Source organism: Rutilus rutilus (genome assembly GCF_951802725.1).
Source record: "Rutilus rutilus genome assembly, chromosome: 21".
NCBI lineage: Eukaryota > Metazoa > Chordata > Actinopteri > Cypriniformes > Leuciscidae > Rutilus > Rutilus rutilus.
Genome location: NC_140226.1, coordinates 12,709,642 through 12,723,370, shown reverse-complemented (window position 1 = coordinate 12,723,370; position 13,729 = coordinate 12,709,642). Strand labels below are relative to the sequence as shown.

Below are 13,729 nucleotides of genomic sequence, written 5' to 3'. Positions count from 1 at the left end.
CACATGTGAAGGTTGTAGAAACATAATTCATGAAACGGAGCGGCTGAAGGCATGATTTTGAATCCCACAGTCTCACTACACCCACTGGATCCCTCTGCCATATGGCTGCAAAACCACTTCTGCCCACCTACCATCTCAGCACATGAACACGCTCCACGCTTCTTCAAACAGCATTATGAAAAGACGAAGCAGAAAGTTTCAAGCGAGGCCGATTTTGTATACTGTATGTAAAAAAATATTTTATTTACCATAATAGAAACTTTATAGGTATAGGAGTCCATTCCTTAAAAGAGAAACTTCAGATTTTCGGCTTCTATTCCAGGTTGTTATGAAAACAGAGTTTTTATTAACAGAAAAATAAAATTGTAGAATGTACATAAATATATTATGCAAAAGAAAATCCACACATTATTTTCTTTGTGCAATAACATGCTCATTGGAGACACAAGACAAAATATGCTGATGTTTGGTTTTGAACTAATGCAGTTCTTGACCTGTCCACGATGCAACAGTTATTACGTTCTAATACAAATTTACTCATTTGCAATTCTGAAATCTCAGCGCAGGCTTTGTTGATGTGGCAGCAGGACGTGCAGGCAGCTACAACCGTAGCAGATTCATTGAAAACGGTCCATATTAGCCGCAGAAATCGATTTTGGAGTCTTCCAAAGTTAAGAAAGTGGATACGTCAAAGTTCAGGGGTCAAACTCGAATGTGTGACCGAACACTATACATACATTTCCTGCCCTCACTTTGACTCCCTGTTGCGCACCTGCACTACTTCTCTTCTCTCCTTCAGAAAGTTCCCGAAAGCACCGGCCTCTTTACTTTCTTCTGTGACTGTTAAAAGAATCAATGGGGAAAAAGTGACATCATAAACAAGGGTGTTACAGAGTGGGATGGTGATTATGGTTCTTTAAGGGCCATTTGAAGCATCCTTCTCACCTGTGTGATCGATATCATCAGTATCGCTGTCTGTGTCTTCCTCAGCTTCATCTGGGTTGCCTCGGTTAAAGATGAGGTCACTGGGCCCACCAAGATCTGGGGCTTCTAAATAAAAAGATAACCAAGGCATATACATATTTTTTTAAACAAAGCTAATGAAGGATCACCCTCCAAGTCCAGCTGAATGCAGACAAATGATATCTGTAAAATTTAAATTAAAAAAACAAAGCAATTCATGTCAAAAACACACTATCGGTCAAATGTTTTGGAGCCAGTAATATATTTTTCTTTTAATCAGCAAAGGATGCATTTAAATGATGCATTATATTTAAATGATCAAAAGTCATAGTGAAGACATTTACAATTTAATGTTACAATTGATTTCCATTTCAAATAAATGCTGCTCTTTTGAACTTTCTATTCAAAGAATCCTGAAAAAAAAAAGTTTCCACAAAAATATTATGTTGCATTGTTTTCAACCATAAAACAGCAGCAAATCATCATGTTTAAATGATTTCTGAAGGATCATGTGACACTGGAGACTGGAGTAATGATGCTGAAAATGCAGCTTTGATCACAGGAACAAATTAAATTTTTAAAATATGTTAAAAAATTACTTTAGATTTTAATAATATTTCACCATAGTACTCTTTTTGCTCTATTTTTGGTGAGCATAAGAGACTTCTTTCAAAAACATTAAAAAAAGTTACTGACCCCAAACAGTAGTGTTCCCACACATCTTACTGTACCTCCCACTCTTTTCGAAACTTATTTAAAAGACATATTTCTTACATAGACCACTATTCAGGGCACAGTAATTGTTTTATTCTCATCAAAAGATCAGATCGTTCATTATATATGAAGAGTTCAAAGTTGATTAATGACTTTCAAATATATTTATTTTTGAATGAACAGACGTGACCGTTCTGAATGAATGTACCGGTAGGAGCTGCAGTTTCCATGGGAACTGCTCCAATGTCTTTCCGAAGGCGGTCCAACTGCTCCTGTTGTTTCTGACTCTGAGCTTCAGACTGTGCATGAGATGAAAGAATTAATAACAGTCAGACTTGACCTTTTCTCATGCTAGTGCAATTTTTATTTGCCGTTCAAATGAAAAATAAAAATAAATAAAAAAATAACAAGCAACAAAAATATGTTGTTTAATCAGTGACAGAAGGATCTTTGCAAGACATGACCAGTTGATTCATGACTAGTACATCAGCCCACACCAGCGGTTACTCACCAGCTCTCTGTGCAGACGTTCATATTCAGGGCGATACTCGCTGTAAAGACAGTAAAACATATCAACTGTTTGTAGAAAAGCATTCATTTATCTTTTAACGTTTATCTATATTGCCTATATATATTGCCAGCAGCCATATCACCCTGTAGCCCAAGGCTGGTTGCCCACTGAAGCTAAGCAGGGCTGAGCCTGTTTAGTACCTGAATGGGAGACCTCCTGAGAAAACTAGCTTGCTGCTGGAAGAGGTGTTAGTGAGGCCTGTAGGGGTGTTCACCCTGTGGTCTATGTGGGTCCTAACACCCCAGTGTAGTGATGGGGACACTATACTGTCAAAAAGCACCATCCTTCGGATGAGACGTAAAAAAAATTTGTGTCTGTGGTCACAAAAAATCCTAGGATGTCTTTCAAAAGAGTAGGGGTGTAACTCCGGCATCCTGGCCAAATTGGCCCAGTGGCCCCTGTCCATCATGGCCTCCTAATCATCAACATATACACTCACCTAAAGGATTATTAGGAACACCATACTAATACTGTGTTTGACCCCATTTCGCCTTCAGAACTGCCTTAATTCTACGTGGCATTGATTCAACAAGGTGCTGAAAGCATTCTTTAGAAATGTTGGCCCATATTGATAGGATAGCATCTTGCAGTTGATGGAGATTTGTGGGATGCACATCCAGGGCACGAAGCTCCCGTTCCACCACATCCCAAAGATGCTCTATTGGGTTGAGATCTGGTGATTGTGGGGGCCATTTTAGTACAGTGAACTCATTGTCATGTTCAAGAAACCAATTTGAAATGATTCAAGCTTTGTGACATGGTGCATTATCCTGCTGGAAGTAGCCATCAGAGGATGGGTACATGGTGGTCATAAAGGGATGGACATGGTCAGAAACAATGCTCAGGTAGGCCGTGGCATTTAAACGATGCCCAATTGGCACTAAGGGGCCTAAAGTGTGCCAAGAAAACATCCCCCACACCATTACACCACCACCACCAGCCTGCACAGTGGTAACAAGCCATGATGGATCCATGTTCTCATTCTGTTTACGCCAAATTCTGACTCTACCTTTCTGTCACTTTCTGACTGAGACCTGAATGTCTCAACAGAAATCGAGATTTATCAGACCAGGCAACATTTTTCCAGTCTTCAACTGTCCAATTTTGGTGAGCTCGTGCAAATTGTAGCCTCTTTTTCCTATTTGTAGTGGAGATGAGTGGTACCCGGTGGGGTCTTCTGCTGTTGTAGCCCATCCGCCTCAAGGTTGTGCGTGTTGTGGCTTCACAAATGCTTTGCTGCATACCTCGGTTGTAACAAGTGGTTATTTCAGTCAAAGTTGCTCTTCTATCAGCTTGAATCAGTCGGCCCATTCTCCTCTGACCTCTAGCATCAACAAGGCATTTTCGCCCACAGGACTGCTGCATACTGGATGTTTTTCCCTTTTCACACCATTCTTTGTAAACCCTAGAAATGGTTGTGCGTGAAAATCCCAGTAACTGAGCAGATTGTGAAATACTCAGACCGGCCCGTCTGGCACCAACAACCATGCCACGCTCAAAATAGCTTAAATCACCTTTCTTTCCCATTCTGACATTCAGTTTGGAGTTCAGGAGATTGTCTTGACCAGGACCACACCCCTAAATGCATTGAAGCAACTGCCATGTGATTGGTTGATTAGATAATTGCATTAATGAGAAATTGAACAGGTGTTCCTAATAATCCTTTAGGTGAGTGTATTAGGGCTGTCACTTTTGTGAAAAAATCAAGTTTGATTTTTGAGACATAAGTGTTCATTGAATCGATTGTAAAATGTCTAAAGACGTTTGCATTTTAAACGGCAAATATAGGCAAATCCACGGACAACTAACAGGCATTAGGACGAACGTAAAGAGGGCCCTTAAGACGCACACAAGTCAGCAATATTTCTGATGATTTATTGGCGTGAAGTTTTGTGCACAATGACAAACAAGAGTGCAACATTCTCGAAAAACAATAAGCAGAGTGGACTGCCATAACATCAATGAAAAACATTACTGCAGGCTTCAACATGGCTGTGTTTACGATTAGAAACGTCAAACAAATTTCGCCTACGTAGGAGATTGTAGAATGTAGCTCGAATCTGTATCTGTATGCATGAGACTGTCTGAATACCGGCAGAATTCACATTTTATGTAGGGCTGCAGCTATCGATTCTTTTTGTAATCGATTAATCTAGCACTTTATCGATCGATTAATCGAGTAATCGGATAAAAAAATTTGTGTGTTTTTAAACAACCAAAACAAATAATGCATAACGAAAATGATGTGGCTGTAAAATAATCAAGCATTTGGCTTTTATTTCTCAAAAAAAAACAAAAAAAAAACAGAGCTATTTATTCCAACTCCAACATTTGGCTCCAAAACTAAGCCTATTTATTGTACTTTTTACCCATTTAGTGTTTATTAGTGCCAGTGCCAACAATTATATAACAATACAGTTAAGTCAACTTTATACTGTAAAACATGTATAACATGTAAAACTATGAATACAAACTTAAATAGTAAAGGCCATTTGGCCTTAGTTTTGTCTTCTTAATACAACATTACAAAAAGAGGATTGCACCTTCTGCAAATTACCCAGCGGAGAACAAAAATAGATTAAATGAATATAAAATATCAAGCCAAACAGGTACACAATGTATACAATTTATAAAAAAAATAAGTGTAGCTTTAAAAAAGCGAATGTTTTATTGCAAATATGTTAAAAAGAACAGCATTTTGTTTCTCACTTAGGCTAGTTGAAGTATATTAGCACGTTTTGTAGCATTATATTTTTTTGTTAATTGAAAATGTTCTATGCTCAATTACTTTGGTGTAGCCGATTATGTCTTCCCCAAAAGTACGAGTGGATTTGGAGAAGCAGGCTGGGGAGTTTCATTTTTTGTTGTTGTCTGTAACTATTTGGCAGACGTGACAAACAAGGTCTCGCAAAGACTGCAATGCAATATTTGTTCCTCCATCACGTCCCGGTGTATACAGTGAATGCATGCTGAAATTATTGTTGCGTGGCTAAATACAAGTTTAAGCATATGTGATGCATTGCCGCAATTGGTCTGACTGGCGCGTGAGAGAGACGAGGGTGCGTGTGTGTGTGTGTGAAGGGGTTCTTTTTTAGGCTATACTCTCTTGCAGTTGAACATGAATACATTTACTACTTTAAAACATCAAAGCTAAACATCATATCTAGTCAAACCGCATCACGATATCACTACAAATACAGTATGGGATTAAAATCAGCGAACATCAATGTATAGGCTTCGGCACGGGCGGAAATATTGGCGCTGGGTCAAAAAAATGCGGGGGACAGAATCGTTACCTTGTTTCAGCGACGCTGGAAGGAAGCGATCCCAAACTTTATGGACATCTTTACTCTCCGCCATCGCGCCAACTAAATTCAAAATGTATCACGCGCTATTGTGCTTCCTGAACACTGAACAACGGTCCGTGTGAAATCAGATCCCTGCGCGTATAGTGCGCGTCATAGGAATTTAACGAAGCTTCGAGGCAGAGTTTTTGCCTCGAGGAATTTTTGTAATCGAGTAAATCGAGTAACTCAATGAATCGTTGCAGCCCTAATTTTATGTGTTTGTCAGAGCCTGCAGTTGCTGTGTGACGCACGTTCGCTGCGGGCGTATCGTGACGAGATGGACGCGCTCCGAGAAAAGACCGTTAAAATCGATTCCCTATTTTTGTTTTCGAAACTTGTGTTGGTTGGTTCGATCGATTGTGCAATCGATTTTCGAACGTAAAGTGACAGCCCTAACATATATACTCATTGACTTCATTACTCTGTCTCCTCTCCACCAGTAAGCTGGCGTGTGGAGGGCGTTCTGGCGCAATATGGCTGCCGTCGCATCATCCAGGTGGATGCTGCACATTGGTGGTGGTTGAGGAGATTCCCCCTTCTATGTAAAGCGCTCTGAGTGCTGAGAAAAGCGCTATATAAATGTAATGAATTATTATTATTATTATTACATTGTCCTAAACAACATAAGCATCATAATTAACATTAAAACGAAATGGCTGATGGACTCCCTTTTAATACTGAAAACCTGCACAGCTACTTCAGTCACGTTATTTTCTCCATCTCTCTGGCATAATATGCTTTTTTTTTGCTATTTAAAATGTGTCTTTAACTTTTGACCATTATATCAAATCCAGCTTAAGATGTTTCTGGGCTTTGGCATTATATTTTTTATTTTATGTTTCTGTATACAGTTGTACAATTAATATAACTCTGATTGTATTCGTCTGAAAGAAGATTGTCATATACACCTAGGATGACTTGAGGGTGAGTAAATCATGGGCTAATTTTCATTTTTGGGTGAACTATCCCTTTAATAGATAGTTCAATAGAACAATTGAACACGATAACAACACTGGTAGACAAACTAAAGCCATTGAAGTTCTATAGTCTTCAATTTCATAATTATACCATAATTATGAATTATGTGTGTTGAATTATGAATTATGAATCATAGAGTGTTGGGATACGTACGTTTCGTACTCTTTAGCAGCATCTGCAACCTGTACGAATAGTTCATCAAGCCCAGAACCTGTCACTGCAGACACACCAACAACCTACAGGACACAAAGAAACGTTCCTGCATAAGCACTGGACTGAGAGGAAAAAACTAAAGTCACAAAAGAGTGATTGCAACTGTCACCTTAAAGCCCAACAATACATTTCAGACACAGAGAAAGCCATAAATCTGCATTCATGTCTTGCTTTTTTTATTGATGGTTCTAGCCAAGGTAAGCTTCACCATTAGCATGGCTCATACTACCTGTCGATTTTACAGAAAAACTAAAAATTTGTTTTTACAGAACAACCTGTACATTTTAGAATTTAAAACTAATTTACAAAAAACAAGAACAACATTTTAAACTTGAAATATTAAATCCACAGATGAGAATCTTGCGCTGGCCATGTACACTTACTTATACTGACACCTACAGACGTGCGTCGGTGCAGCATCATGCAAAGATAAAGGTTTACAGTAACGGATGTGACTGTTAATGTGTTATTTGTAGTGAGCCGTGATATATTTCATTTCATGTCTTTCCTAGAATGGGCAGTTTGAAACTTTTCATGATAAACAACATACAATAGCACTGGCATTACAAAACATTCAGTGGCACATGCCACTCAAATAGCCTACAGATGTCCAGCGCGGCAGCTACACATTGTCATGTTGTAAATAAGACAACATCTGTATTGCAAACCCCTCTATGTTGCGGTGGTTGTTGTTGTTTTTGGAATATAACGACTAACGCAATGCATAGCCATAGAAACCAATGCAGATATTCCGGAAAACGAAAGAGTGGCATGGACACGCAAATCGGATCTGAATAGATCAGATTCCAACCGGATACACAAATAATCAGATTTGCACTGACAAGTTGAACATAGCCTTAGCATCAACCAATTAACAGGTTTTTACAGTATCATCTTTACAGTCTTATACAGTTAAAATTACAATCACATTTTACTGCGTGAACAAACACGTAACCCTAACTACTCAAGGGGTGTAAAAAAAAAATGGGATTGGGATTGTATTGGGATTGTCAAAACATTTGGTAACTCAACAGAATTTTATTAGGTTTAGTAACAGTATTTTACAATGTTTATATGGTATAATGACTGGTAGGCTAATGTTTTTATTATTGCTTGACACAAATTTCACGATTTCAATTCAATTAAATTTTTGTGATTTAATTCCGATCTTGATTCAATAGCGATTCATTTGGATAAATATTAGGTACAGTATTCTCAAGAAAAAAACAACTCACCTAATGCTGTAAACATACAGATAGCCCTTTCAGCTGGTATTATTATGAAAGGTTAAAAACAACAACTCAACTTAATAACGTTATAATATTTTAATGATATAAGTAAAAAATATAATAAATATGTAATATAGTCCACATATTTGGCAAAATACTCCTCTCGCTTGAAAATGCTTAACATGTAATTAAACGTGTTGCTTTCATATTCTGGGCTCATCTGCTTTTCTGTACATAGGTATGTATTATTAGTATGGTGTTTACAGAGTTTGATAATACCATGTATTTCTTTTAATATCACTGTCTAATTTAATGCATTAAGCCACGTTCAGAACGTTCGCAGGTTTTGTGACATCATTGCGTACAAAATATGTCCCATTTCATTGGCTAGGCGCCAACCAATAAAACGACTCCTTTGCGCCTCCTAAATTTTAGCGAACAAGTACGAATATTTGTTGTACAAGTTCTCAAATTCACATCTACATGCTCTCGAGTTTTGCTACTATTAACCTTCATACGTGAGAGCATGTGAAAAGTGTCAATTGTGCTGAATGCGTGTGAGTTGGTGGCAGCTAACTGGACCGTGGCTTTAAACTCACCCTCAGGTTGGTGTAGAACTCATCCAGGACGAGACTCATAGAGCGGGTCAGGTTACTGACGTAAGACGTCTCCTGATTCAAAGCGTCCTGGAACACCTCAAAGTCCTGCATCCACTCCACCGCAAAACTGTGATCAATGATGTCAGTCTGATAAAGGTGCAGAAAAAAACAAACACTTACACTGAATATGCTGATGGACGAGATTGTGATATCCAACAATAATTTTTTGAACAGTGAATTTATTCATTTTAAATCTATTTACTAATATAAATAGTACCATTAATATTAACAACTTTATTTAAATGTAAAAAATAAATATATGTTAATATTTATTTACATATTAATTCATATTATACATTTAAAATGATATAATTAATATTAATAAAATAACTTGAATTTATTTAAGAAACACTACATGCATCAAATTCGCTTGAATGCATAAAACAATGTATACATATTGTCGTCCTTCTAGATATCAGTATTTGCAGTTAAATATCCCTATTGACTGACCACTGAAGATTAGGATGACAGCATTTTCTTACCTTGTTCATGGCAACTATGAATGGTAGCTTGGTCTTGTAGAGAATGCTGGAGGAAAACAAGACATTTCTGTAAGATCTACTGAAATCATGACATCACTTTCATGATGCATAATGTGAATATAACACTGAAGGTGCGTTCCATTTGACCATAAGTGGACTGCGAAGTGCACTTCACAGGGTATTCCGCCATCTTAAGTGAGATTCCAATCCGAAGGGAGCGAACATGTTCAGTTCGAAGGGCACTGCGCACGGCATAGGGAATAAGGGAACATCGATACATCACTTCACAGGAAGTGGAGAGCGATGATCACCCAACTGTCATTTCGCGCACCACGTCATCACCAGTCAGAACGGTCAGAACTAACGTGTGTGTAAGTATTCATACATTTCGCCATTGTTAAATGACAGTATTTTTAACGGTTATTGTTGTGAATATTACATATACTATTTTTGATGATTATAATTTACCTCAGTGAATGCAGCCAGCTTAGCTAGTTTGTGAAGTAAAGTGATTTTATTTTAGGTAGTTGTAAAATAGTGCAATATAATTGTAAATATATAATATAATAATAAAAATTTAAATATGAATGTAGTCCTATATATATTTATGTTATATCATAATCTGCGGGACCCCGTCGTTGACTTTCTTTGATGACGTTTGCAGGGCGTTTCAAATGAGCGGTTATTGTCAGTGAAGTCCACTTCAACTGATATACCGTGCTCAGGGAGTAGGCGAGCAGTGAACACTGCGTATGGACCCTGTCGAATGGAACGCACCTTGAGAACTCAGCAAGTACACTGCGCTCTGAACTTGAGTTATTTATTGAAGCTTGTTTCTGCCACAAAATAAGAAAAAGAAAAAGTTAATTACAACTTTTTCATCTCACAATTTTGACTGCGAGTTTATGTCTTACAAATCTGATTTCTCGCAATTGTGAGTTTATATCTCACAATTCCGAGTTTAGATATGAACTCTGAATTGTGAGATATAAACTCGCAATTACATTTTATTTATTTTTATTCAGTGGTGGAAACAAGCTTCCATAGATATTGCATAATCAATATATATTAAATAAGTCTGAGCTGCTGACCTGCAGGCGTACAACATGTTGGACATGAAGGTGACCGGATTCACACTTCGAGACGTGTCCAACACGTAAATAATCACACAGGGAAAAGAAGAGGCCTAGAAAAGAAACCTTGTGTTTATATTCAAAATGTCCAAATACAAATGCAATATCATGACTAAGCGTGAAAGACAGTGAAGTACCAGTGTTTCAGTTATAATAGTTCCAGATGCCGACCATGTGAACACCTCTATTTGTCCAGGAGTGTCAATCAAAACATACCTGCATACACACACACAAAATGACTCACACATGCAATAGTAGCACTGAGAAAAAGACACAGATATCATCACATCTAGAGTACTGAACACAAACTTACTGGTGATTACTTTGTTTTTTCTCAATAAACTTCATGACCTAACAGAGGGCACACAGAAATGGTAAATTAGAACAGAAGAATGTGGAAGTGAAAGTGTAAAACAGTGACATCTATTGGATCCTTGAAATTCAGCTCTACCTGATCAAACCGCGTTGCAAACAGATTCAGAGATGTGACGATTCCTCCATTCGGACCTAAACCATATCTGTATTAGAGTCAAAGACAATCCACTCAGATGAAATTAAACTATGGATACTACTACACTTTTTGACCTTGGAATTATGATTTTTCCAGTCATTTGTGATTCACTGAGAATGCACTGATTAAAGGGACAGTTCACCCAAAAAATCTTTTTCTCACCCTTAAGTTTTTCCAAACCTGTATGAATTTCTTCTGCTGAACACAAAGGAAGACCGGTAACCAAACAGTTGATGGGCCGCACTGACTTCCGTAGTTTGGGAGAAAAAAATACTATGGAAGTCAGTGGCTACCGTCATCTGTCTGGTTACCGACACTCTTTACAATATCTGTGTTTGAGTTCAGCAGAAGAAATTCATACAGGTTTAGAACCTTGAGAGTGATTAAATGATGACAGAATTTTCATTTTTGGGTGAACTATCCCTTTAAGAGCAATGTCTAGCTAAAATACAAATTTAGAGCAGAATATAATTGCATTATATACTAAAAGAAATCACTTTGAAAATGTTAATATACCTAACTTTTCCAGGCCTGGAAATCAAAGCCTAACCTTTTCTCTGATATTTCAAGTTTTCAAGGTGTGAACAAGTTTGAATCTGTTGTAAAAGTCAATCATGAGGTTTAAAGGTTCAGTAAAACACCCCAAATAACAGTCCATGCCTGGTGAAAATATGCACGATAATGATGGTAGACAGCAAGACACATATTTTCACACTGAAAGGATACTGTTTCATGACTTCCTTGTAATTGACAGTGTCTCTGATATCTGTAAGGAAAAGCACAATCAGACTTAATCTTTGACATTAATGTAATTATTAAGATGCTGCTAACCAATCATGATTATTTATCCATAACAATAGCGGCCAGTGTTTTAATCAGTAAAATAACCCTGAGTGAAATTTCACTGCTTCATATCACACGGTGCTGGTTCCAGTGCAAATCAGGAAGTAAATGTTGTATAAATTTGAAAAACTTCTTTAAGTTACATCAAACACCGCTTGTGCTGGCATAAAGGCACTGAAATAAATTAACCCTGGAGTTTATGAGTCGTACAAGTTTTAAGAACGTATTTAACATCCACTAATATCGAATATGTTAGTCCTATAAAACTATCGTTAGCCTCATAGCATAATTGCCTAAGTCATTTTTTGGCCAAATTGTGATATCTGCCTAACTTAACTGTCCTACCACTGCTGAAAAACTTGTCTTGTTTTCCAAAAACATTGAAATATGACTTAGGCAATTATGCTATGAGGCTAACGATATAACTTAGATTTTATTCGATTTTTTTTTTAGGTTATGTTTTATTTTATTCTCATAGTGCTAAATAAACACACATATTACGTGTAAACAGGCAAAAGCAAGTTGTAAGATCATTAAAATTGTGAAATTAAATTAGTTTGTAAAAATTTGTAGATTTTTACATTTGTTTTTAAACACGTAAACAACGTCCGCAATGGTCTTTTTATTCGTAGGCAAGTTGTGTACTAACGTAGTCAGTTACGTCACCGCTCGGTTCTGAAAACGCGGGTCGGTTCCGAGAACAAGTTCCCTCGGCACCTGCTCCGGTACGAGAACCAGCACCGTTTTACTGGGATAATAGGGGCAGGGAAACAGTGACGCACCAATGTTGGCTGGAAAAGGGACCTCGTGAACAGCAGGATCGAGATTGATGACATATGGAGGAGTTTTCTTGGAGTGCAGGTAAGCTGTGAGCCTCTGATACAACAAGATATAAATAGACATTAGTATTCATTAATTCATGATATCCATCTTAAATTGATTCAAGTTAATGTTTACCAGATTTATTCAGGTTAATTCAGACTTATCACACATAATACTAATCTTAAATGAACCAAATAAATGTTACATAATTATATAATTTACTTATCATTTTACTGATGTGTCACAAGTCAGTCTTACCTGCACAAAAGTAGTTTTTCCTGACCCTGCCATGCCTAGAACTATGAGACACACCGGTTTCGTTTCTGTATTCTGTTCATTAGATGAACTCTGGCTCGGTGCCGGTTTATCATCTCGATCTTCTTTACATTTATCATCACTTTCATACGAAGGTCCATCTCCGCTGTCTGCTGCTGCAGTCGCCATGCTGCTGCTACTGGACACTTACCGTAAAGTAATGTCTACTGGCGTAAAATGACGAAAAACATCCTGTCGCTATTACCTATGATGACCACTAGATGGCAGGAGTCCATAAGATTTGATAAAATGTGACTGACTGAGAATAGGATTAGTGACTGAGACATTAAAATAGTTAAATGGGTGAATAATAAAAATGTCTGGATCACATTTCATTGTAAAATAAAGAAATTATTATTATTTAGCTAAATTAGGCTACTTAATTATAATAATTAGTATTAATCGTTACTATTATTCACACCATTAGTATTTATTTATTTATTTTCAGAACAATAAACCACATCAAATATCTAATTGTCCATTAAATATTTCTTAAATTAGTCTCTATTTTATCTTTATTGTAGCAATAAACCATTCCTATCCCCAATGTGAAAAAATGCAATTGGAAGTAAATAACTGTGAGCATTTAATGTATGTTAATTTTAGGCTATTTAAAAATGTCCGGACAAAATCTTTTCCATTAAAAAAAAAAAAAAAAAAAAGTTTTTACATTACAATAATAAGAGTGTACTTAATAGTCGTGAATTTGAATGTTTGTTTCTACTTCGATTTGGGGGTGAAATATGAGCCCAAACATTTCGTTGCAAGATCCACCTACCAAGTATTATTTCCATAAACGTGTCATATGCGTTTTTTTCCGGGTTTTTTTCCGCATTATCCCTATTACTGCTTTTGTTATTAGCTGAGAGACCTGAGTCAGATTTGCTGCCACCGTTTGTATATGCCAAAAATAGCCTTTATATGTCTATATCAACACAAACATGGACTC

The 13,729-nt window shown here is 37.1% G+C and overlaps 1 protein-coding gene across 1 annotated transcript; it reads right to left on the bottom strand.

Moving 5' to 3' along the window:
• Positions 1 to 212: 212 nt before the first annotated feature.
• Positions 213 to 12,922, bottom strand: gpn1 (GPN-loop GTPase 1). The gene is made up of 14 exons (XM_084393103.1): positions 12,724 to 12,922; positions 12,426 to 12,519; positions 11,527 to 11,566; positions 10,741 to 10,807; positions 10,603 to 10,640; positions 10,427 to 10,505; positions 10,248 to 10,342; positions 9,157 to 9,202; positions 8,615 to 8,761; positions 6,727 to 6,809; positions 2,189 to 2,228; positions 1,886 to 1,976; positions 946 to 1,050; positions 213 to 840 (listed from the first exon to the last, which is right to left on the bottom strand). Exons 1-14 carry the CDS (start codon positions 12,907 to 12,909, stop codon positions 749 to 751), a joined length of 1,203 nt encoding a protein of 400 aa, XP_084249229.1. The 5' UTR covers positions 12,910 to 12,922; the 3' UTR covers positions 213 to 748.
• Between the last annotated feature and the right edge of the window lie 807 nt (positions 12,923 to 13,729).

What these genes read in the sequence shown, in the direction of transcription:
- gpn1 (XM_084393103.1), bottom strand. Translation starts at nt 12,909, where the DNA reads ATGGCGACTGCAGCAGCAGACAGCGGAGATGGACCTTCGTATGAAAGT. An exon ending in AACATGTTGTACGCCTGCAG is followed by an intron (nt 9,203 to 10,247) that starts GTCAGCAGCTCA and finishes GTTTTCCTCCAG; the next exon opens with CATTCTCTACAAGACCAAGC. An exon ending in TCATAGTTGCCATGAACAAG is followed by an intron (nt 8,762 to 9,156) that starts GTAAGAAAATGC and finishes CACCTTTATCAG; the next exon opens with ACTGACATCATTGATCACAG.